The 27,314-nt window shown below is 36.1% G+C and overlaps 1 protein-coding gene across 2 annotated transcripts in view; it reads right to left on the bottom strand.

Moving 5' to 3' along the window:
- UBE2J1 (ubiquitin conjugating enzyme E2 J1) overlaps window positions 1-26,029 on the bottom strand; it is a 46,710-nt gene extending 20,681 nt beyond the window's left edge. Inside the window, exons 1-6 of one of the 2 annotated variants that reach the window (XM_012549219.2) lie at window positions 25,779-26,029; window positions 9,548-9,621; window positions 6,255-6,386; window positions 3,242-3,326; window positions 2,830-2,935; window positions 669-798 (exon numbers count right to left, since the gene is read on the bottom strand). In XM_012549219.2, coding sequence (XP_012404673.1) covers window positions 669-798; window positions 2,830-2,935; window positions 3,242-3,326; window positions 6,255-6,386; window positions 9,548-9,621; window positions 25,779-25,809 — 558 coding nt within the window. In that variant the 5' untranslated portion in view covers window positions 25,810-26,029. Of the gene's footprint in view, window positions 1-668; window positions 799-2,829; window positions 2,936-3,241; window positions 3,327-6,254; window positions 6,387-9,547; window positions 9,622-25,256; window positions 25,381-25,778 lie in introns of those variants that run through there. The other variant, XM_031964529.1, reaches the window with a different exon arrangement.
- Window positions 26,030-27,314: the final 1,285 nt, after the last annotated feature.

Raw genomic sequence — 27,314 nt, 5'->3', positions numbered from 1 at the left:
TGTCAATCTTTGTCTTCTATATTAACTACCTAAAATTCTTGTTTTTGATATTCTATAAGACTGTAAAGTCTTTGGATACAACTAACATTTGGTACACAGGAGGCTAAAGCAATTCATGATTAGTGATTACAGAACTCTACTATGTGTTCAGCACTGTGAAAGATACCAAAGAATGTGTCTGATAATAATGTCACCTTAAATTTTTAAGGCATTTTTACACAATATAATTTCAATAAAATTCCCAGAAAAATCATATAAGTTAGACAGCACAAATTTTGCAAATGAGGAAATAAACTCAGAAAAGTTAAGTGTCTTGCCGAAGATTACACAGCTAATTAAGTAGTAGATTCCAATATTTCACTTTTCTAACTTGGGGGCTTAAACATTTTATGACTAAATCCAGGGCTCTTTTCATTTTAATCTAGTTAGAAATAAAAGCTATAGCAACATGAGGCAAAACAACAAATGATTAAGTGCCAAATTGAGCAACTAATTAAGATTCAGAGACAAAAGTGTGAAATATCATTAATTTAGAATAAGTTCCAAAAGTATAGGTATGGCTATTCCTAAAGAATACAAACACACTATTATAGAACCCTAATAAATATATTTTCTTCCTGACAAGAAAATGGGAGGAATTCTTTCTAAAAATTCATTATGTAGTCTACCTTGAAACTGATTTGTCTAGCAAGTTCCTTGGCTTCTTGATCAGCCTGACTTGAATTACTTCCTGATGACAAAGGTAACAGGGCAATCTTCATTGCTGAGCCACATCCCTCACAACAGAAATCTTGTGACCTAAAGAAATAAAAGAATTTTAAAATGATTGCTAAAAAGGACTTTCTCATTGAATGGAAACAGAAGTAGTTAAATTTAACCCTGATTCCCTTTTTACAAAACATGAACACTGAACAAATAAACTTGTTTTAAAAGAAAATTATCAAAAAGCTCATCCCACATATGCACTCATTTGCTTTCTAGGTTGGACAACCAAGAAAATATTTCCTTGAATATCATATACATTTTGAAGTACATTTTAAAGTCACATCAAATTTTAAAAATATTAGAAAAACTAAAATAAAGATTTTTTTTCAGATTTCTTTTTTTTCTTAAGTCAAATCTGGCCATCTAACTATGGGTTCAAAAAATTAGCACACATTATTAAATTTTTTTTCCAATCAGAATATTTCGATAGAATCAAACCATAAATTGAAATCTTTTCTGTTCAAAACAAAACTATTAAGTGTAACATATATTCTCCTGCCCCTCAACCATATGGGTAAATTCAATAAATAGCTATATTTTTTAAAAGGTTCAGTAGCATTCTCACAAATACTCATATTTTACATAGTTACACTTATGACAGTATAAATACAAGTTCACCACAACAAAAATATAATTTTCTTACCTTAGAGTGAAAAATCCACCTTCTACAATATAAATTTCGAAATAAGAAATTTTTTTCTTTTGAAATAAGAAATTTTTTTCTTCCAGATGCTAAATACAAGAAAAGATTTTCCATCCAAAATAAAGACCTGAATTCTATCAAGCTTTTAAACATTAGCTTAACACAGGTCTACAAAATACAGTATTTATTTATCCAAAAGAGAAATCACATTATTTATATTGCATAAATATTGCACACACACATGCACATATTTTTACTCAACTACACTACAAATGTATCAAATGTCTTTCAAAATAACCCATCATGTTTAAGGTGATTGGTTCCCATTTAATATTCAAAAAAACTTTCCATATGTACATTTTTCCAAACAATATATTTACTTAGCTAATTGAAAAACAACATGGCTTTACTCATTTGAAAGTGAGGGATCTAATGATCTCTTTTTATTCCTTTTATCTTTAAATGCCATGATCTATGATAGGTTGAAAATAAAAGTAGGAGTCAGAAGATAAGGGGTTATATTACCACTACCAAGTAGGCAATAAATTAATATTCACTGAATTGAATATCTTATGAGTTGTCATTTTATGCCAAAGCCTACTAAAATCTGCATACTGTAGGTGCTAAATGGAATTAGGAGACCTGGGTTCACATCTCACCTCTGATGATTACTACATGTGCAATCTTGGGTAAGTTAGTTTGCTTCTTTGGGCCTTCGTTCCTCATATGTAAAATGATGGCTTAGGACTAACATCTTTGGTTCCTTCCAGCTTTAAATCTATGGTCCTATGAATTAGTTTTCCCATTATGCATATAGTATTACTGTCTTATCAAAATATTTAAGTTATAAAGTCAGTACCTAGCAACTCAAAAAATGTCTGAATGTTTGTAAAAATCTTTTAGTGCACCTAGGAGAAAAAGCTATGTCATTTCTAGATGGTAATGATGGCACACCCATCATTTGCAGACTACTAGAAAATTTACTGGAAATTTTTTTTAGCAGAACTGCCCTTCTTTTCATTTCACAGACTCAACTATACAACAAAAACCTGACATGAGAATTTCTTTAGCTTCTGACTGAGGAAGCAGATGAAATTTAAGAGCAAAAATTCATATGGTATTTAACTTAACCATGCCATCAGAGTTCTACTCTATTTGACTGAAACATTATGAAAAAAATTCCACTCCTAAAACAATTCTAATGGAATTTCACTAAGTTCTTCTGTCAACAAAATATCAGGTCATTTACTGTTACTTTTATGTGAAGTTAATTAAATAACTTGAGATTTAAGAAAAGTCAGAACATGAAGTTAAAAATGAAGTTAGGAAAAAAACAAGTATCATTTCTTCAAAGTATATGCTTTGTAGGTTTGAAAAACAACTTAAAACACCAGATTAAAAAAAAAAAGTAAACTACTCACTTTTTGGCAAGGGCTCTTCTTTCTTCAGGTGAGTAATCTAGAGACCCTATGGCACCTTCTCCTTTTGTTGGCATAAATCCAATGATGGCTAACAATGCTGTTCTGACTGAAATGAATAACGAAATGTTCAATCTATATGTGAAATTAAAAAGCATTTGATTCCCACCACTGGATTGGGGGGAAGGGAGAGGGTGTGTGCCATAACTCCCCACCACCTATCATAACATGGAATACTTAAGAAAATTAAACACCCCAACACCATCCCCCATCCTGTATTTAGCTGAAAGCAAATGAAAATTAAATTAAATTTACAGTTTTTCTATTCAATATTTAATATTGTAAGGTGATCATGTTAATCTTGGAAGAAAAAGTTCTTTAAACAAGTTAATTACAGCAATAAACTGACACTTACTACTCCATGAAGGTTGCCAAGTTTCAGGGTGATGTCCTGAGATACTCAAACAAATTTTCTTGCCTACTTCAAACCTTCCATTAGCCTTAAAGATAAAATAATTTATACTTATCACAAACATGTTTTAAATATTTCTGTAAAACTCTTAGCTTTTAATAATATTTAAAATATTAATTTGAATTCACAAAAATATAATAACCTAAAAGGTATTTATTTAGTTCCTAACTCTGCATTACCACATTAGATTCTATCACGGGAAACAAATAAAAAATATGGTTCCTCTTTGTACTAAGATACAAAAGAATATTAGGGAAATTGAAAGCAACTTTCTATCATTGAGTCCAACCTCCCCCAACCTATCCTCCTTCCCAGGCCCAAATCAGGTAAACAAGTTGTTCACATTAACATAACAACTAGCGGCAGAGCTGAGAGTAGTAATTAGGTCTCCAGATTCCTTAACCCAGTGCCTTTAACCCTTCTAGTATACTAGTTATTTATGAAAAGATACTAGTTCAAGTTGCACTAGAAGATGAATTGAGGGAATAATTATACAAAAGGCAAAAAGGTCAAGGCACAAATGTGAATCATGACTGTTAAGTAGCAAGAAGCAGAGTAGTTATATTCCAGACTCTTCCAGAGATCAAGCTTCTAGTTGCTGAAAGAAAAAACTCTGGGAAGATATAAAAGCCTCTGCAAGTCACCCCTACTCCCTACTCCCAACTTGTTGCAAGATTTCAGGAAATTTCCACTTTGAATTTCTCTTATTATTTCTCTACATGGCAAATGAATAAGACTGTCTCCTTTTCAGAAGAACTTCCCAGAACACACACCTTTGATTTCACCAAGAAACTTTCTTTGCAAAAAAGACTGCCCTGTACTCTCCCCCAGTTTCATTCCAGTTCTTCCAAATCAAGTCACTCAAAATAACTGTAAGACTTCTGGTGCCAAGATGAGTGAGGCAGGAACTTGCCTGGGTTCTCCCAAATTCTCTTCCAAATAACCTTGCAATTTCTATGCTTCAGAACAAATTTTACAGCAGAAAAACAGTTTTCTACATCAAGACAGTTTGGAAGATCAACAGGAAAGGTGTGTGGCATTAGAGTGAAAGGGGAGTGCAATTAGGTAGCAGCAAAAGGGCAGTCCATCAGCAAAGTCCCACTTCCAGTGCAAATCAGTAGTAAGCCTCTATCCAGGCAAGTCAGCAGTCAGTATAAGGCAGCAGTGAGGTTCTGAGCTGCAGCGCAAGCCAGCAGCAGTGACTCAAAATCAAGTGTTAGATAGCATTAACTACACCCCACTACTTGCAAGCCAGTAGGAAGTTCCTAAACCCACTCTGGCATAATAAGCTTGGGACAGTGCCTAGGCCACTCCAGAAGCAGAGCCCAACTTTTACAAAAAGTAAAATGTCAAGAGATAGGCAGAAAAAAATGAGTAAAAAAACAAAAATGGACCCGACCACAGAGATATGCTATGGTGAAAGGATCAAGGCAGAAACTTAGAAGATGACAACAATGTCAATAAGTCAAGTTTCAAAATAAAATATGAATTAGTCTCAAGCCTATTACCTGTATTTTGGGGAATAACCTATAAAGCTTGTTTATCAGTATGTATAAAGCATCAGTTTATCAGATGGATAAGAAGTTCTTTCTAGAGTTGAATAGGAGAGAAAAGTGATCTGGACTAACTTTTGGAAACTAAAGACCACAAATTTATGATGAAAGCAAATGTCTATTTTTAGTACTAATATTCTGCAGGAATTGCTATATGGCAGAATATAATTGCCTCCAAAAAAAGGTAAATGTCACAGAGAGGTATGAAAAGGCTATAACATATAACCAATGAGGAACTTCAAAGATCAGGAATTGTACATAGAAAGAAAAGATGGCCTGGTCATATGGTGATAATAAAGAATGGCAGCTGATAAGAGTATTCCATTAGACCCCCTTTACAGTTAAGAGATAGCAAGGAAGACTCTCACCATATTAGAAGGAATTCTACATTGTAAGAGAACATGGACAAGAGTAATATGGAATAGGCAGGCACAGATGGGCTGAGAATCAGCATTACTGAAGAGCATTTCCCAATCAGTAGAAATCCTCAGACTGTTTCATTATTTGAGAGGTCAAACTTCTGAATGCATTTTCTCTCAGAAATTGGTTTAATGGCTGTTTTCTCCAGTCAATCTCCAAAAGTATATTTTACCCAGAATGAAGCTGAATTATGGTACTGAGTGTGATCCTGACTACTATTCTGAGGTGCTGAGAGAAGTGCTGAAGTACTGAGTCCTTTCTCTAAGATTTAATCTCTGAATGTATTGATATGGGTGTGATACAGGAAGGTATGGACAAGCAAGAAAAAGGCAGTTTAGATATTCCAGGACTGTCCAACACTCTCAGCAACTTTGATGGCAGCAGCTAGTCATGTGAATTATGGAAACTGCCATAGTTGACAAAGGTGATAGGGGAGATGTAGATCAGATTTCAAATCAAGGAGGGATTCCCCATGGGTGGTTCTTCAGTAGTTTTTGTTTGTGGATTACAATTTGTTTATATATCAAGTCCCAGAAGCTTTTTTAAGGCTTTCCTGGAAAAGATTTATAATTACTTTAAAGAGTTAGGCACATTCATTTACATAGGAAATTCTTGGACAAAATCACAACTCCTTCTGGGGTCTGACCATGGTTAGAAAGCCTAGAACCCAAGGACAGAATTCAACTGAACATCTAGCATACTATATAATGACAAAATCTACAGTGACCTTGCAAACATACTCTGAACTATTAAATTAGAGCATGCCAAAATTATTTATGTTGTTTTCCAAAACACATATAAATATTGTTCAACTTTAAATCTGCCTGAACTTTTAAAATATATTTGTTAAATTTGTTAAATTTTTAAAAAATTCTATATATCTCTCAGCATGCAATACAAAAATTATGTGGGCTACTTATTTAAAAAATCAAAATAATCTAATTACTCAAAATAAAGGAATTCTTAAAGTCTAGGATACTTACTGTTAATAGAATAATGCTTGGTGGTTTCATGGGATATTCTGGTGGCAATACTATCCGTCCATGATAAACTCCTCCATCAAAATCAGAATCTGGGGGGCCCCTAACAGTGAAGTGCCATTCAAAAAGGTTATCCTAAAGAAAACAATCATATATGACTATGAAACATTACCAAAAATATAAGGACAAGTATACCTTACTTTTCTGATATAACTATCAAGGTACATTACTATTCACATAATAACCTGTTTTTAGGGTTTAATGATGAATATTTAAGGTGGTTATTTAAAGATGAAAGAGTATTCAGACTCATCTCTGGACAAAGACACATTTATAGATATAGATCACCTTTATTCCATAAAACAAAGAATTAGATACTATTATTGGTGGTCACTTATGTACACAGATTCTAGTGTCCATACCTGACATGGCACCCTCCAATAAAAAAAGAGAGACTCTTTGCCAAGTGTCTTGTTGTTATCAGATTACCACATATAACCCAACAACTTACATAATATTTGTAGAGTGTTTAGCAAGGGGCCTAGCACATGGTAGGCACTTAATGATTGCTACCTCCCATCCCCAACATAAAAATCCAAAGGATGAAGCTGAAGAAAAATGGATTTGAACAGTGATATATGAGATACCCTTCTGTTAAGTTTTAAGCAAAGAAAGATGATGAACTATTTGCTATTAGTAAAGGAGATCTACATGATTTATCAATCAATCAATAAGCATTTATTAAATGCCTACTAAGTGCCAGTATGCTTATTAATCTCTGCTGTTACTGAGGATACATATATATACATATAAGAGGCAAATTAGCAACTGGAAAGATTAAGAAAAACTTCATATAATAACTGGTTTTTAAGCTAAACTTTGAAGAAAGTTGTAAATTCTAAAAAGGTAGCAGCAACGAAGGCAAGAATATCAATCATGGGGGACAGTCAGTGCAAAGGCACAGAAGTAATAGAACATCATGTTAGAAATTAAAAATTATACGGGCAGCTAGCGCAGCCCTGAAGTAAGGAGGACCTGAGTTCAAATATGGCATCAGACACTTAACACTTTCTAGCTGTGTGACCCTGGGCAAGTCACTTAACCCCAACTGCCTCAGGAAAAAAAAAAAGAGAAGTCATACTCCTTACTTATATTATAATCTTGCCTGAGAACTGAATGGCTGTGTTCTAGAAAAGCACTTAGCTTTTGTATTCTTCAGTTACCAACAGATGAAATATAAATTTACCATCCCAGAATAAAAGGTTTAATGTGTAATAACATTTTAATATCTAACACAATATATTTTTCATTAAAAGCTTCTTAACTGGTTGATATAACTTCATAATACATGCTACCTACCTCCTAACACAGAGGTGACAGACTCAAGATGCAGAAAGATATGTACATTTTCGGACATAACCAATGCAAGAAATTGTTTTGCTTGACTATGCTTTTGTTACAAGGATTTTCTTTTTCTTTTTTCTTTTCTTCTAGTGTAAGAATGAGGTAGGAACAAGAGAAAATAAATGTTTGTTAACTGAGAGGGGGAATAAAATATTGGAATGCTGTGTTCCTTTCTCCTTAAAAGTTCATTCCATCCAAATACAAGGTTATCCTGAAAGTTTTCATGCAGTTTGACTCTAGTAGCTGAAAAGACTTTTGAGACATCCCAAATATTAACCAATCCCAATTATCTACTAGCCTTCAAATTATTCCCTCTCCATTTTCAGAGATGGCCCACAATATTATCTCCAGAGTTCCTCTTCTCATAATAGAAAATTTCATCATTAAAGTCAATGTCCCCTTCAAAATCCTAGCTTACAAGGTCTTCAATCTTATCTCCCCATCACTTACTTCCTTTACTAATCCACTTCAGCCACATATATTGGTAGTCACACCTTTGATCTCCAAACAAGAATTCAAAAATTCTTATTTCCTTATGCCTCATTTTTCCTAGACTTATGCTTCCTCTTCATCATGAACTTTAGTTTCTCAATTCCTCAGTACCCTCCTATGGCTTCTAGGCCATCTATGGCTTCATTTTCCTCCTTTCCTAATTTCAACTCTATACTTATCTAGTTCAATATTACAAAGAACTGTAATACTCTATTCTTTAATTCCCTGTTCACTTGTCCTATCAACTGACCATGCCCCTCACTGGACTAAGATAATCCTGCTGCTCCCAAATTCATTCTAAATCTATTGTGCTCCCCCACAGCAAGCATTTCCAAATTTTCACTTCTTTCAAGTCTTCCATATTACTCTCTCCACACCATCAGCTAATACTGTACTGAGAAAATATAGTTCGTTTATTTACCCTGAGTTCCCTCTTCTCCATTTCAAAACTCTTATGATCTCAAAATTATCTTTATTCTCTTCTCTGTTATGCCAATCCCTAAAGAAAAAACTCTTTCTAATCAAGGTCAAGCCCTTATATGCACTTTTGATCCCATCTCCTCCTGTGGTGCTTCATTAGCAAGCCACTACAATCATTTCTCTCTTTCTCTTCAATCTTCAGTCTTTCCCTATCTACTTGTTCCTTCCCTATTGCATACAAACATACATAGGTCTCTTTCTGCTATAAAGATCATCATCACCTAATTCTACCCCCCTTTGAACTATTATCCTATATTTTTCTATTGCTTTAGGGCTAAGCCCCTAGAAAAGTTGTACTCACTGCCTCCAATTCCTCTCTTATCACTCACTTCTCAAATGATCTTTTCTCAATCTCCATCCTTTTTTTGACCTCTCTAAAGCATTTAACATGACTGAACAATCTCTCTAATTCTGGATATTCTTCTCCTCTCTGGGTTTTCATGACAATGCTCTATCTTGGTTTCCCTTCTAACTGTTTAACTGCTCCTTGTTGGTCTTTTTTTTTGGCTCATTAATGCTGTGTCTCCCCCCAAACCGTTTCCCACTGTCTCTCTTGGCAACCTCATCAGATCCCATAGGTTTAATTATAATTTCTATTATAATACTAAGGTCTACATACTCAGAATGGTCTCTCCCAAGCATCAATTCCAAATCACCAATTGTCTACTGAACATCTCCAACTGGATGCCTCATTTCAAATTCAACTTGTTTTTCAAAGCTAAACAAGTTAAAAGGACAAGAGTAAGAGTTCTTATCTCAATAAGCAAAGTCAAGTAGTTCTACTTAAGATGATGTTAAAGAAAGAAAATTTTAAGGAAATGATTTTAAAATTATTTAAAATGGCTACTAAAACACCTTAAACTGTCAATTCCTCTATAAATGTGATCAACTTGGATCATTACAATTATTGGAAAACTTACCTCTAAAGGCTGAGCATGGTAGTGATCTGTAGGATCTTTCAATTCTGCTGCTTCTTTCATTAAACGTTTGACAGCTGAAATAAAATTTTGAAAATTAATGCAAGAATTTTAAAAATACCTCAAAAATATCTCTCAGTACTCAAAATGACAACAGGAATAAATGTAAAATTTTGTACTGGGGTACCCAAAACCTCCCCTTGACAAAATCCTACACAAATATAAAACGATTAGGAAGCACAAGTAAAGAACACTTCTGAAAAAGATCTTAGTGTTTTAGTGGACAGCAAGTTCAATGAGTCAGCAGGGATACATGCAGACAAAAAAGCTTGTAAAATTTTTGGTGTATTAATGGGGACATAGCTTCTAGAAATAGAGAAAGACAAGTTCTAGTGTGGTTCATCCTTATCCAACTTCACTTACGAGTAATCTGCTCTTTTCTGGGAGGCAGCATTGATAAAGAGGTAAAATACTCAGCAGGGCAACCAGGATGGTGATGGGCCTTGACGCTATGGTTTTATGAGGATAGGCTGACTGAACATGCTTAGCATGAAGAAAGGATTCAGAAAAGATTAATATTCAAATATTCAAAAGAATTTTCATATGAAAGAGCACTTTGACTTGCTGTATGTATTTGACATTGAAGGGCAGAAACAGAAGTAATATAGAAAAGTCACCAAAAGGCATATTTAGACTTGAAAAATTTCCTAAAATTAAAGCTGTTCCCAAAACGGAATGATTTGCCCCAATGAGGTCTATCTTCTTAAATGACTATGTGGAGAAGGTTGAGGACCACTTCTTGGATACATTAAAGATAACTTTTATGCATGAGTTAAGACTAAATATTAACTGAGATCCATTCAACTCACAAAATCTATAATTCTGTGATCTTTGCCAAGCAAAGAAATATAATATTCAAGAGCTATACTAATTTAAAATAAAAACTCATTTATAAAAATCATACAAAAGAGAATAGTAGAGCAATGATTATCATCCCATAAAGAAAAAGCAGTGAAGAAAAAAATAAATTTTAAGAATCTAGATAGACATGAGATTCTCAGATCACCCCAAAATTACTAACAATGAAATGGGAAAGCTGACAACAAACATGTGAGGGAAAAAAATTTGTAAACATTGCTAACATTATTTCGACCATCACTAATAGTGGAAAAAATTAATTACATTTGAATTTAGATATCTCAGACTTCAATGTGCTAGACCATGTATAAACAGTCAGTCTGTGGTAAAGATATCGTTTTGTGGAGACTAAAGATAAATATTCAAGATACATGAGTGTGGAAGAATATTCCCTTGAATGATTGGGGAAAATCAACAATGACAATACAACTAAAAATAACAATCATGAGGACATCAAGATAACTACATTGTCCCATATCTATTTTCTTATCTACAAAATCTTTCCAAGACTGATCTAGGCCCAAGCCTTTTCACCTTTTTGATATTACAGAATCCTTTGTGAGTCTGGTAAGACTTATGAATACCTTTTCATAATGTTTTTAAATGCACAGGATTATAAAGTAAACTAAAAGTACTAAAATAAAAATGTATTTTTTCCCATCCAAATTTACTGACATTCTGAAATTTTCCCACAGTCCTCCAAAGGGGTCCCTCCAGTTTAAGAATCTCTGATTCTTAATGTCTACAAACATACTCAAAGTGCCCTTGATGAAAATAAGTGAAACAGAGAAGCTTTTGAAAATGCTTATCTATGGAACTATGCCCAAAGGGCTATCAAACTGTGCATACAAACCCTCTGATCCAGCAGTGTCTCCATTGGGTCTGTATCCCAGAGAGATCATAAAAAAAAGAAAAGAGCCCACATGTGCAAAAAATGTTTGTAGCAGCTCTTTTTGTAGTAATAAGCAAGTGGAAACTGAGTGGATGTCCATAAGTTGGTGAATGGCTGAATAAGTGAATAAGTTATGGTATATGAATGTAATGGAATATTATTGTTCCCAAAAAAAAAAAAAAAATGATCAGCAGGCTAATTTCAGAAAGGCTTGGAAGAGACTTCCATGAATTGATGCTAAGTGAAGTTTAGTAAAACCAAGAGAACATTGCATATAGCAACAAGATTATGTCATGATCATTTGTGAGGGTCTTGCCTCTTTTCAACAATGAAATAATTCAGGCCATCACCTGTGATAGAGCCATCTATATCCAGAAAGAGGACTATAGGAACTGAATGTGAAACACAGCTTAGTATTTTCATCTTTTTTTTTTGTTGTTTGAGTACTTTTTTTTCCCTTTTCTCATTTTTCCCCCTTTTTGATACGATTTTTCTTGTGCATGATAAATGTAGAAATATGTTTAGAAGAACTTATATTGGATTACTTGTGCCTAGAAGGGGTGGGAGTGAGAGTGAAGAAAGGAAAAAAAATTGAAACATAAGATTTTGCAAGGGTGAATGCTGAAAACTATCTTTGTATGTATTTTGAAAATAAAAAGCTATTATAAAAAGAAAATACTTATCTATAGTATACTATTTTTATATTACACAAATGACTGGAAAATGCAAGACCTCACTGTATTTAATGCCTAGTGATTAAAAAAGATATTGGAACCAATGAAACAAAATGCCACCTAAAAAATTCTCTTCCATCAAGGTATCTTCCACGACTGTCCTCAAGTCTCAACATTTAGCGTCCTTAACTTCAAACACAAAGTTTAAGAGCCAGTTGCTACACAAAGCGGTTTTGTAGGACTAGTTTATATATATTTTGTGTAAACATCTATGAACAAGTTACATCTCCTTCCCACCTCCAATCCAAATAGAAGTCAACAACTATTTATCAGGCATCTACTATGTACCAAGAATAGTACTAAGTTCTGGGGCTACAAAGGCAACTACTTCTGCAAGAAATTGACAACCTTATAGGGGAGGTAATACACAAACAACAATGTATAGAACCAAGAGATTGTTGTGAGATAATGAGCACCTGTACCAGGGTGAAGACAGTGTCAGAGGAAAAGAGTATGTTAGATGTTATAAATATAGAATTGACAAATGACAACAGACTGGATTCTTATAAGAATTGGGAGTGAGAGTGAGGAGTCAAGAATGATAACTAGGTTTCAAGCCTAGGTAATTGGAAGAGTATTATTATATTATTATTTTTTTTATAGTATTCTCCAAAATAATAGGAAAGTTTAGAGGAAGGGAGGATTTGGGAGGAAATATAATGAGTTCAGTTTGGGAGATACTGAGTTTAAGATTTCCATGGGAAATCCAGATTGAGATGGTCCAATAGAGAGACATGCATGCCTAGAAACCATAAGAGCAGTCAGAACAGGTTTAACAGAATAGATTTAAGAATCATCTGCATTGAGACAATAATTCAAGAGAGCTAATGAAATCACCAATTAAATTAATACAGAGGGAAGAGATAAAAATTTAGTAAGCACTGCCTGTATATGAAGATTCAGCAAAGGAGACTGAGGACCATCAGATAGGTAGGAGAACCAAGAAAAAGCAGTATCATGAAAACCAAAGCAGAAGAGAATGGTAAATAGTATCAAATGCAAAAGAAAGGTTAAGGAGAATGAGGCCTGAAATAAGGTCTTTGGACATGACAATTAAGAAATCTTTGCAGAAAGGAGTTTCAACTGAAACAGACTTCAGAGAGTTTCAAGAGCAAGAGGAAAGTGGAGAAACTGATTGTAGATGGTCTTCTTAAGGAATAACTAGGAAAAGAGTATAAATTCCATGAGAACAGGTTTTTTTTTTAATTGTAGTGTCTCTATTCCCTAGTATAATGCTCTACACATGGTAAGTGCATAGTAAATTGTTTAGCTAACTTGAATCAAAAACCCACCCACATTTGGAAGATGAAGAGGCTCAGATTGTTTGCCCATTATATAGTTATTCTACATTGCTTTAAAAAAAAAAAAGAAAGAAAGAAAGAAAGAAAAGAAATTGTTAACCTTAAATCTACTAAGAAAAAGAGAAGCAGATACCAATGGAGTAAACCTATATCTAACATTCTTTTTGTTCTCAATAATAGTATCTTATTTTTTCCAATTACATGTATATATATTTTCAACATTTCTAAGATTCTGATTCCCATTGTTTTTTATCTTTCCCTCCCTCCTCTCTTTCCCCAAAGACATCAAGCAATCTGATAATAAATTATATATGTAAAATCTTATTAAACATATTTCCGTATTAGTCATGTTGTGAAAGAAGGAAAAGGGGCAAGTGGAACAAAAGGGAAAAATCACAAGAAAGAAAAAAAGTGAAAATAGTATGTTTCCATCTTCACTTAGCATCAGTTTATCTAAGTCTTCCCAGGTTTTTATAAAATCTTCCTGCTTATAAAAAAATAGTATTCTATGACATTCATATACCTGAATTAGTTTAGTCATTCCCGAAGTGATAGAATCCCTAAATTTCCAATTCTTTGCCACCACAAAGAGAACTGCTATAAACATTTTTTGTATATGTGGGTTCTTTCCCTTTTTTTTAATGATCTCTGGCACAGAGACCTAGTAATGGTACTGTGGGATCAAAGAGTATAACCAGTTTTATAGCCTTTTGTAGACCAAACATTCAATCGCTGTCCTTTTTTTTTTTTTAATAGCTTTTTATTTATAAAACATACGCATGGGTAATTTTTCAACGTTGACCCTTGCCAAACCTTCTGTTCCAACTTTTGCCATCCTTCCCCCCATTCCCTCCCCTAGATGGCAGGTAATTTAATACATGTTAAATATGTAAAAGTATATGTTAAATCCAATATATGTATACTTATTTCCACTGCACACAAATAAAATCAGATCTAGAAAAAAAGAAAAAAAACCTGAGAAGGAAAACAAAAATGGCAGCAAACAATAAAAGAAAAAGTGGAAATGCTATGTTGTGGTCCACCTTCATTTCCCATAGTTCTCTCTCTGGGTGTAGCTGATTCTCTTCATTACTGAACAAGTGGAACTGGTTTGAATCATCTCATTGCTGAAGAGAGCAACATCCATCAGAAATGATCATATAATCTTCTTGATGCCATGTATAATGATCTCCTGGTTCTGCTCATTTCACTTAGCATCAATTCATGTAAGTCTCTCCAAGTCTCTCTGAAATCATCTTGCTGGTCATTTCTTATAGAACAATAATATTTCATAACATTTATATACCACAATTTATTCAGCCATTCTCCAATTGATGGGCATCCATTCAATTTCCAGTTTCTAGTCACTACAAAAAGGGCTGCCACAAACATTTTTGCACATGTTGGTCCCTTTCTCATCTTTAAGATCTCTTTAGGATATAATCCCAATAGTAACACTTTTGGATCAAAGAGTATGCACAGTTTGATAATTTTTTGAGCATAGTTCCAAACTGCTCTCCAGAATGGTTGGATTCGTTCACAATTCTACCCATAATGTATCAGAGTCCCAGTTTTCCCACATCCCTTCCAACAATCCTCATTATCTTTTCCTGTCATTTTAGCCAATCTGACAGGTGTGTAGTGTAGTGGTACCTCAGAGTTGTCTTAATTTGCATTTCTCTGATCAATAATGATCTGGAGCACCTTTTCATATTACTAGAAATAGTTTCAATTCATCTGAAAATTGTCTGTTTATATCCTTTGACCATTTATCAATTGGAGAATGGCTTGATTTCTTATAAATTTGAGTCAATTCTCTATATATTTTGGAAATGAGGCCTTTATCAGAACCTTTGAATGTAAAAATGTTTCCCAGTTTACTGCTTCTCTTCTAATCTTGTCTGCATTAGTTCTGTTTGTACAAAACCTTTTTAACTTTATGTAATCAAAATCAAATCTGTCCTTTTAAAAAGATTGTTGAGACAAAGTTCTGAGAGATTTGGTTCACTATATAAATTGCTTGCCAATAATGCTTTTCCTTCTCCTCTAAAGAAAACTTGCTGTAAATGCAAAACATTTAGATGATAAAAAATATTACATAAAAATATCATTATTTTATAATGATTAGGGCAGAACCAATTTGGTTAGTATACTTCTTGCCATTCTAAAATGAATATATTCATATAGAATAACTATACATGCATATGTGTATATACACATTCATACAACAACAACACATATAAAAAATACAGAAGCACAGAAGTCAATTAATGCCTTAAAAGAAGCTCTACACTTCTTTTTTCATATTTTATTCTCCCTCAACACCTTTCTAAATAACACTAGAATTCCCCTTTTCTCCCTTCTCCAAGTTTAAATAGGCAATATGCAATTAAAGTACACTGTCTTTTAGTCAATGTAATTGAAACTTTTAACGCACCATGTATACCCATCATCTGAAGAATGACTGAACAAGTCATAGCAGATAAATGTAATGGAGTACTATTAAACACATAAAAAAAGATGAAAGAAGTTTCAGAGAAATTTAGGAAGAACTGAATAAACTGAGTCAGAATGAAATTAACAAAACCAGAATAATTTATAAATAATAACACTGTATAGACAATTTTCAAAAATTAAAAACTTTCATCGATTCAATAACAAACAATTCCAGAGGAGTGATGCCGCCCACAGCTTAACAGGGAGGTAATGAATTCAAGATGCAAAATTAGGCACAAGTTTTTAAAGGAAGCCAATGCTTTAATTTGTTTTCCTTGACTATCTAAGCTGATAGGAAATTTTTTTTTTCAGAGAAAGGGAAGATGGAGAGATAAAATAAATTCCTGTTAATTAAAAATAATGAAATACAATAGAAATTTTTAAAATCTGTATTATACGCCCACAAGATTTTAGAGTTGGAAGGTATCTTAGACCTTCATGTAATTGAAGGCTTTCTACTTCTAATGCACTAATTTTATGAACCTCGTCATTTTTGCATAAGGGATCCTTGAGATCCAGAGATATGAATTGTTGATTAAAAATAATGATTTACTCATTATCATGAACAAAATAAATTATCAAGAAGGCAATCAGCTGGGACTCAACCCAGGTATTCTGATGATAATCCTGAAGCTTTTTCCCCAAAATGCTGACTCAGTAGTGAGAAAAAAAAAATTTAACTGCTTTAAAATTGTTACTTGGTTTTTTTCTATCACAACCAGAATCAAAATTATTAACATCCAAAATATGCACAAGGACTTCTTGAAGAACATGAAATTACATCAATTAATCGACAAGTATTTAAGTACCTACTTTGTTCCAAGCAATGTGCTAGGTGCTGTAAATACAAAAAATATATCTAAATAGTGTAGAAGACTGGAACTCTGAAAAGATATTTGAATTTAAAGACAGCAGAGTACTCAAAGCTAATTATCTACTCAATGTGAGATAATGGTTCTATATGATATGATAAATGTGATGGGTCTCCTCAGGATTGGTGCTTGCTGAATGTTATGATGAGGTAATCAGAGACAAGGATTGGAGGGCTGAGGGAGAGGGTCAGACTCTCTTGAAAGTACGCTGAAGAGAGAAGATTTTAGTCTCCAGACTCCTGAGTCCAGGATTCATCTTTAATGAGTCGCGTCGTGGCAACTTGCATGCCTCCTTGACTTCTCCTCCTAAAGACCAAGGACTTTGACTGATCCTGACTCTGATCCTGAGGCCCTCCAAAGAGCGAACCGGGACATTATAAAATAGGGCACTGCCCAAAAAGAATTTGGAGACAACATGTATACATGATATACAAAATAAATACAAGGTAATTTGAAGGGGGAGAGGCTATAAAAGCAGTTGGGGAAAATAAGGAAAGGCTTGCAGAAAAAGTGAGATTTGAAGGGGAAATATATTCTTAAGCAGTGGAGAGGGACAGCTACTACATGGCACAGTGGACAGAGCACCTGGCAAAGTCAGGAGGACCTGAGTTCATACCTGACCTCAGATACTTAACATTAACTTCATCACCCTGGGCAAGTCACTTAACCCCAACTGCATAGAGAAAAAAAAAGAGAATCAGGAGTACATAAGGTATAGGAGACAGTCAGTACAAGAACAGAGATAAGAGTGATACAATTTAACTGGAATGTACAGTGCAAAAAAGTAAGTAATACATAACAAGGCTGGAAAGGTAGATTGGAAACAGATTATGAAGGGCTTTAAATATCAAACAAGAGTTTGTATCTGATTCTAGAAGTAATAAGGAACCACTGAAGTTTATGTGTAAGGTGAGACATGGTCTTAAGTGAGCTTTAGAAATATCAATTTGTCAACTACATATAGCTGAGAGAAGTCTACTGCAAGAATTCCAGTGGGAGGTGATGAGGATCATAACTAGAGTGGTAGTCATATGAATAGAGAGATGGATGCAAGAAATATTGTGGATATAACATGGAAAAGATGTGGCAACTGTCTGAATATGTGAGGTAAAGGGAAGTAAAGAGTAAGGATAACTACAAACTTGGGTGTATAGTATAATAATAGTAACCTCAACAAAAATAGTTAAGTTTGAAACAAGAATGTATTCTACTGACATTCTAAATAATAGATGTATGTGATAGAACATGTAACTATAACTACTTTAATCATCTCTGATATAATGAAATTTCTTTATCAATAATAAAAAATTATACCCCTAGTAATTTCAGTTTAAGCAATAACAGAACTCTGGAAGAATTACCAAGAAAACAAGCCTCTCTTTTTGAGTCCTTTCCTTAAATCCAATGTAACTTCAAAGAAGGCTGACCTCATCAGCCCCAGTCTGGAGCTAAACACATAAAGCAGATAGATTTGCAATGTTATACAGAAAAATTAGAAAAAGGTAGACACTATGTCAAAGTCTCCGTAAAAAAAGAATTTTAGACTTTAACAAGAGTTTCTAGTTCTACATATTGGATTACTTGCTTACTATGGAGTGGATGGGGGGAAGGGTGGGACAAAAATTTGGAACATATGGTTTTGTAAGGGTGAATGTTGAAAACTATCTTTGCAAGTATTTTGAAAATAAAAAGCTATTTTAAAAAGGGGGGTTTGTTAAAATAAGAATTCAAGATGTCAAGTGCAATGTGGAAAAAGCAGATGAATCTGTTTGTATACTGTGGCAATGGGAGAAACATCTGCTCCCCAGGTAAAATAACTTTTGAGACCAAGGAAACAGAATTGTGAGGTCTTCTGTCCCTACTGGTAACAATAGAATGAACAAGAATGATTCCATTTTAAAAGAGGCCTCCACCACCTTAAGAGATTTTGCTGCCAATACACAAATTCTGGTTAAGGCAAATCTCAGAAAAATGCATCCCCCACAAGAAAATGTGTGATTTTTAATGATTCCTGTGATCCCAAGGCTTGCCCATTTCCCCATCTCCATCCTACCTTATAATACAATTCACTGGTTCTGTACTGCAAGTCAACCTAAAAAAAAAAAAAAAAAAAAAAATACCAAAAAACCCAAGCTATACCTTAAAAAGTTGAAGCCATTACTGATACAAGACATCTTTCTCAGTGTACTAATAAATTTGTTTTCCTTTCAGTGTGACTACTCACTTTCTGACCCCTACACCTCTGCAGAACCCCTAGAAGATGAAATTCTCTCTGAGCTCTCTTCATGGAACCCAGGCTTGAAAATTCCCAAAGAAGAGGTAGGGGTGAAAGATGACAGGAATAGGAAATAGCAAAAGAGTTTTGATCAGTCATATCCTAACTGCTTCCCTATTATTCTTCCCCAGAGGGAACCAATTTTTCTTTGATATTTGTGGTTGTAAAAGTTCAGAACTTAAATGAGTTCAGAATTTTAATGACTAAAGTAAGCTTCTTATTAAATTTGTCAAAATGAAAGTTGCAGAATGCCTGGAGCTTATGCTTGTCTCTGACAGAAGGAGATCGAATCCCTCCTACTGAAATACTAAATTCAAGAATGTAAAAACAAAACTATTTTAAAGAGCAATCAGAAATCAGAGTCACCAAGTTAAGAGTCAGAAATATAAAAATCTAGATCAAAACAATCAGATTAGGGAACAACCAGATTAGGGATAGAAGATAGCAAGTCAGAAAGACAGTCAAAATCACTCTAGTTCTTAGATCCCCAGCTAGGCATGTTGACTCTTCCATCTTACAAATTAAAAGCAGCTAGGATAGGGAGCACAGTGGATAGTACACCTGGTCTGGATTCAGGAAGACCTGAGCTCAAATCTAACTAAAATACTTATTAGCTGTGTGACCCTGACAACAATCACTTAACCCTTGTTTACTCCGTTTCCTCATCTATAAAATGAAGATCATAATAGTACCTATCTTCCAGGGTTGTGAGGATCATATGAGATAACTGTGAAGCACTCTGCATGGTACCTAGCACATAGGAAGCACTACATAAATATTAACTATTATTATCATTAGTACTAATCCCATGGTACAATGGAAAATTCTAGGTTTTAATGGAATCTGGCTCTATCACTTACCATGTAGGTGAGCCTAAGCACTTACCTTCTCTGTGTCTCAGTTGCCTTATCTGTAAAATGAGTTAATTGCACTATATTATCCCTAAAATTAATTGTTCTAAATCTCTGACGCTGTGACTACTTCCAGTTTGCATCCTGAAAAGTTAAGGATGATTTGTACAAAACAGTCATTTAAAAAGTTAAAAGTCATAGTGAAAGCAAAATTCATATGGTAAAAATAATAATTATTATATGAGCATTACTAAATTATAGGATGCTAGTGTCATATTTTTAAAGCAGTTTCTTAATTTCTGAGATTGGCAAATGGTATTTTATGAGCAAAATATAAGTTACATTCTTCAAATAGAAAGAAAAGTCTAAAGAGAAATTCCAGCAATTGCTTTGTCATTCAATTTTCTTCAGTTTGATTCCACTAGTCAGGAAGTGAAGGCAGCTTACAGAATTAGTCAGTTCTCAAGTCCAGAGGATACCACAAGAGAGAACCAGGAAGAACATAGACCATTTAAAAATTGTTAAATTGTTTACAATTTTCAGGCTGAAGGCAAAATGCAAACAAAATGCTTCTATTCTTCCAACAATGATCTTCATTTAAAAGTTAGAGATCTTCTCAAAAGTAAAGTGAACTCAAAGGGAAAAGAAACAAAACATTTAAAAGAAACTTCAAATGATGCAGAATTTGGATTTGGGCTTAAGTCTGGCAATCCCAACACAAGGACTTCAAAAACAGTCTACTGACAAATTCTGATGTACTGTTAAAAAGCAAGTGAAGTTAGATATAAGAAGCAGAAAACTTTAATCTAGCTGAAAAAAAAAAATCTGGTATTTTTGATTAAAGATTTTAAAATCTAAAGTTTAAGAACAAGATTCAATTGAATTCAACAAATGTTCTCATTTCAGACAATCATGCTAAGCATTGAGGGGGACAGCTTATAAGTTGTGCTTATTTTTGGAGATGGGCAAATATATGGGATAGGTTCAGAATTCTGTCATTCTTTCCAGGCTTGTCAAGGGCTAATAATTTGGGCAAACAGTAAAATCTACAAGTATATAAGTATATCATATATCAGAACTTTCTGGTGGATGTTCTATTAACTAGTCATCAAACTAGTTAATAACAACACATAGTGTTATAATATTTTAAAGAATTTACCAAAGTCTGATTTTACCCTTTTTAGATGGGTAATTCAGCTGTTATTTTCCTCTTTTTATAGATGAGAGAAGCTAAGAAAAAGAAGCAAACTGTCTTATCCATAATCCCACACCATAAAATATCCATCCTTATCCAAACCCAGGTCTTCTGACCCTACTAAACCATGGGTTGTCTAATAATGATAATTATTATTATAATTACCCACATTTCTATTTTAAGATAATCTTGAGAAAAACTAACTTTGACACAGCAGAAAAGCACAGATTTACTATATGAAGAGTTTTGTGAATTAGCATTAATAAAGATTAGAAAAACTAGCATATTACAGGCTACTGCTTATTACTTTTATAAAAGTGCTCAAATTCATAATTTAAATATATACATACACACCAAAACTAGCAACCTTGAACTCTTAAATTAAAAAAAGTGAAAACAGTATTTATAAGCATAATAGTAATAATGTGTTCTAAAAATTAGGCTCAATGTCCAAATATATACTCTAGGATAATAGCTTGGTAATAAGATGTACTATTTAAAAAAAAAACAAAACTCAAAACAATTCACCTTCAAGAATTTATACAATCAAGTGAGATTGTGTTTGAAAAGACCTTACTGAAATGACCAACAGGATGATTTCAGAAAGGCCTGGAGAGACTTACGCGAACTGATGCTGAGTGAAATGAGCAGGACCAGGATATCATTATATACTTCAACAACAATACTATATGATGACCAGTTCTGATGGACCAGGCCACCCTCAGCAACGAGATCAACCAAATCATTTCCAATGGAGCAGTAATGAACTGAACCAGCTATGCCCAGAAAAAGAACTCTGGGAGATGACTAAAAACCATTACATTGAATTCCCAATCCCTATATTTATGCACACCTGCATTTTTGATTTCCTTCACAAGCTAATTGTACAATATTTCAGAGTCTGATTCTTTTTGTACAGCAAAATAACGTTTTGATCATGTATACTTATTATGTATCTAAGTTATATTTTAATATATTTAATATCTACTGATCATCCTGCCATCTAGGGGAGGGGGTGGGGGGGGGTAAGAGGTAAAAAATTGGAACAAGAGGTTTGGCAATTGTTAATGCTGTAAAGTTACCCATGCATATATCCTGTAAATAAAAAGCTATTAAATTAAAAAAAGAAAAAAAGAAAAGACCTTACTTAATTACTTAAATGGGAAAGGGGTGGGAGAGATCAAATATCATGTTCATCTGAGGTGGTTCATAAAAGATTTGAAAATATTTTCTTCAAATAAGAATTTTCAATGCTTTTTACTTAAAAAAAAAAAAAAAAACACAGCAGCTCTTTACATATTAGCCAGCTCTTTCTATAACAGGCCAGTTTGCCTGTATTCCTACCTACCCATCCAACTCAAACCAAATGAGAAGCTAGGAATAAAAATCTGAGGACTAAGAAAGAGCTTCATTATTTTCCAAGAAATGTTTTCCATTTTTTCCAGAAACAAGAGAGCAGTTTTTGTTTTGAATTCCTTCTCCCCTGATGAAGAGAACATATACAAACATCTATGTAGTTAACAAAAGAGGTACCAGATAGTGGAAATAGTTCTAGACTTAGTTCAGAATCCTAGATTACTGTGTCAGGTCAGGTACTAACTAATAAGGGATTTCATTTTTCTCGGCCTCTCCTCCTTCATATGAAGTATTCATACTGAGACATATTAGAAACCCTGCCTTATAGAGTCAGGAAGACTAGATTTCAAGCATAGACTGAGATACAAATGTTTGACACTGGACAAATCACCTAAGCTCTCTGTACCTCAATGTCCTTATCTATAAAATGAGGATAATGATCACACCTACCTAACAAGAGTAAATATGAGGATTAAATGATAATGTATAAATAAAATACTTTGAAAACCTCAAAGCACCATATGTGAATAATTATTACGTGTGCTATGCTAATAAAATGTCAACTTCCTTGTTTATCTTGGTCTTGTTCTCCCAGTACCTGGCATACAGAATAGACATTTAATAAGTGCTTATTCAGCTATTCTCCAATTGTTAAATGGTCAAAGGATATGAACAGAGAATTTTCAGATGATGAAATTGAAACTTTTTCTAGCCATATGAAAAGATGCTCCAAATCATTATTAATCAGAGAAATGCAAATTAAGACAACTCTGAGGTACCACTACACATTTCTCAGATTGGCTAAGACAACAGGAAAAGACAGTGACGAATGTTGGAAGGGATGTGGGGAAACTGGGACACTGATGTATTGTTGGTGGAATTGGGAATGCATCCAACCATTCTGGAGGGCAATTTGAAACTATGCTCAAAAAGTTGTCAAACTGTGCATATCCTTTGATCCAAAAGTGTTATTACTAGGCTTATATCCCAAAGAGATAATTAAAGAAGGGAAAGGGATTATATGTGCAAAAATGTTTGTGGCAGCCCTTTTTGAATAGTGGCTAGAAACTGGAAATTGAATGGATGCCCATCAATTGAAGAAGAGCTGGGTAAATTGTGGTATATGCATGTTATGGAATATTATTGTTCTGTAAGAAATGACCAACAGGATGAATACAGAGAGGCTCAGAGAGACTTACATGAACTGATGCTGAGTGAAATGAGCAGAACCAGGAGATCATTATATACTTTAACAATATTGTATGAGGATCAATTCTGATGGAAGTGGCTCTCTTCAACAATGAGAAGATCCAAATCAGTTCCAATTGATCAGAAATGTACAGAACCAGCTACACCCATTGAAAGAACACTGGGAAATGAGTGTGGACCATAACATAGCATTTACACTCTTTCTGCTATTGTTTGCTTGCATTTTTGTTTTTCTTTCCAGGTTATTTTTACCTTCTTTCTAAATCCAATTTTTCTTGTGCAGCAAGACAACTGTATAAATATGTATACATATATTGTATTTAACATATACTTTAATATATTTAACACGTATGGGACTTCCTGCCATCTAGGTGAGGGGAAGGAGGGGAAAAGTTGGAACAGAAGTTTTTGCAAGGGTCAATGTTGAAAAATTACCCATGTATATGTTTTGTCAATTAAAAAAAAAAGAAGTGCTTGTTCACAGATTCTTATCAATGGAGTGTTTCCTCATCAAAAGTTCCCTACCCCCATGAAATTACTGGTCCCAACAATCTTCCACTCCCCCCTCCACCCTAAATATTGGCTATATATATATGGGAATCAGTAGATAGTCTGGGGCCATGTTTTCCAGAAGACAGGGAACTCCAGAAGAGGAAATTCCCTCTCCCACTGCAAATAGACATCTGCTTTACAATTTACAATATCTGAGATTAGGTGACTTTTTACAGGATCACACAGTCAGGACATGAACAAAGCAGGTCAGGGACGAATTTATCCTTGACTCCAAGAACAGGCAGATAGGTGGATGGATAAGTAGGTAGGTATAGATACATACATATACATGTGTAAAATGTACACATATATGAAGTTGCATGATATTGATGACCTACAGATTCAGAAGGGAATTTAGGATTCACCTAGTTGAAATATTCACAACACTCACTTCATAGAAAGGGTTGTAAGGCCAATGATAATTAATCAAAAAGTGTTTTAGGTAAAAGCTTTCAGGTTCCATGTTAACTCATTAACAACCTAAGACCACAAGGACATTTAGAGATGACTATAAAAACAAGAGTTCTTACTCTTTTCTGTTACTGACTCCTTTTAAATAATTAAGAAAAATCACTAAATTTCAGCTACAAGTTTGTGAAACAAGATGTAATTGATTTCCCTATCCAAGTTCATAAGTCTCACTCTTCCCCCCCCCCCAAAAAATACTCATGTGACTCCAGGTTAAGAATACTTGAAGTGGGGCCAGGGCCAACTCCCCCATTTTAGATGAGAAAACAATCTCAGAAAGGATGGATCCCCCAAGGTCATATCGAGCTAAAGGACCCACATTTTTATAGGATCACAGTTTTAGGGAGGGAAATGTGACTTTTTTGGGGTCCCCTAGCCAAGTGTCCTTATAACGGAGGAAAATGAGGCCCAGAGAGATTAAGGGGGTTACTGAAGGTCACAGAGGCCCAAATTTGAACCCAGGTCCTCTGACTTCTCCGGGCGCTCCCCTTTGCGCCTCTTCCCGCATTTCCCAGGTGCCGAGGGGGGAGGGGACGGTCTGCCCCAGAAACACTTCCACAGACCCCTGCTCAGTTTTACTTCCCCACAGACACCTAGTCTTCAGGTACGCAGACACACCAGCACCCCCGATCCCGTCCCAAAAGGCGGGTCCGCGAAGTTGCCGGAAAAGTGTCCAGTCCGGGGGTAGCAGCCGGAAGAGACGGCGCGGACAGCCGGCGGAGCATCTCCGGCTGCCTCTAGGATGCCGCCCCTTTAAGAAGAATGAAAGGGGAGGAAGAAGAATGGGGGGAGGGAGAGGAGTGGGCTGAGGCCCAGGTCGCAAGGTGGGGGCAGGGCGTGGGCAGGAGCCCAAGTCGGAGCTGGGCCCTCTCTCCCAAGAGCTCGAATTGGGCCGGCCACTGGACAAGCGGATGGCTCCCTGGGCCCAGGCTCGCTCCGGGAGGTCTCGCTCAGCCCGGTCCAAATGTCGAAGTCAGGAGGGAAGGGGGCTCTCAGACCGTGACAGGTGAAGGGGCGGCGGCCCAAGGCCTCCCCAGCTGCCAGTCCGTCAGTCCGTCTGTCCGTCCGCGCATGCGTGCTAGGAGATGGGAGGGGGCGGCCGCTCCCTTCCCTACCTGGGCTCTTGAGGTTGTAGCGGGTCTCCATGGTGGCCTTGCCGCCCCGCTCCGGCTCCGCCGCCGCTTCCTGCTCCTCGGCTCCGCACCCAGCAGCTGGCTCGGCTCTGGTCCCTGAGACTTCCTGAGCCGAGGAAGCCGCGTCCTCCAGTCCCCGCCCCCGGCGGCCCGAGCGAGCGCCAGGGATACGCAGCGGCGGCGGCGGAGACGGCGGCGAAGGCTATGGCTCCGCCTCCTCTCCTGCGCTCCGCCTCCCGCGCCGCCGCCGCCTCCGCCTCCGCCTCCGCCTCCGCCTCCTTCCGCGCGCTTCCGCGGCAGCCGCCTCCTCGGGCTCCGCCTCTCTGCCTCCGCCGGGCCCGCCCGGCTAGAGTTTAGCCCTGCCTCCCAGCCCCGCCCCGCCCCGCCCCGGGCAGGAGGCCGGGCCCGCGGGGGCCGTCGCTGGGCTGGAGAGCCGGGGGAGGGGCCGCGCCAGGGCTTCCGTCCTCCCGCCGCCGCCGCCGCCGCCCGCCCGCGCAGCCCCCTGGGCAAGACCAGGTGTCGCGCCCCCTACCCCGCACACGGTTTGTGAAGTTGTCCTGACGTGGCAGTCACTTCGTGGCAGGCCGCGGGCCAGGCGTGGTCACGTCTTCGGGGCCGCCTCCCGCCCTGGATCCGGACCAGAGGGAACCTCCGTATGTCCGCTATCCCGGGAAGTCCAAGACTAACGTCCCCGTGAGCGCCCCCCCCCGCTACTCACTCCTGTTACAAGGCCGGGAACTGAGGTCCGGAGAAGGGGAAATGACTTGCCCAAGGTAACGTAGTAATGCCAAAGAACGGAGCTGAGGCACGGAACCATAAGACTTAGAATTCAGAGATCGTCAAATCTTCCTCTTTTCATGTGTCCAGGACCCTTTTGGCACTTCGGGGAGGTCTACGGACCCCTCCTCCAACGCGTAAAATAAAATACATGGAATTATAAGGGAAACCAATATATCGAAATAAAGATGACCTTTTTTTTGGCCCCTGAAACCGCATTAAAAACCCTTACTGGAAGCTAACGCTTTTTGTTTCACAGATGAGCGAACCGAAGCCAGAGAGATTAAATGGTAACTACTAGATAGATAGGAAAGAAAAAAGGAACAAAGAAAAATCAATGAAAACTGAATGCTGACAAATATGACTAAATTTGACCCCAAGAAGAGAAGTGAAAAAAGCCCCAAACATTAAGCACCTACTGTATACAAGGCACTACGCTAAGTGTTGGAATACGTCCTCATACCTTCTGTGCAGAAATGGAAGACGGTAGCTGTGTGGTTCTTCATATGACAGACTTTTGATGCCTTGGTGTTATACAAGTCTTTTTTTTTTTTTCTCTTTCTAAAAATCATCATAAAATTTAGCACTCTGGGAGAGAGAGACATGAAAAATGTAGGTGATACACAGACATGACCTCTTGAAGTTAAGTAGTAAAATAGAGGCAGCTAGATGAATAGAGTGCTGGACATAGAGTTGGGAAGAATCATCTTGATGAGTTCAAATCTGTCTTCAGACACTTTC

The sequence above is a fragment of the Sarcophilus harrisii genome, chromosome 4 (assembly GCF_902635505.1).
Source record: "Sarcophilus harrisii chromosome 4, mSarHar1.11, whole genome shotgun sequence".
In the NCBI taxonomy this organism is placed as follows: domain Eukaryota; kingdom Metazoa; phylum Chordata; class Mammalia; order Dasyuromorphia; family Dasyuridae; genus Sarcophilus; species Sarcophilus harrisii.
Note: the sequence above shows the minus strand (reverse complement) of the source record. Positions and strands in the feature narration are given on the sequence as shown.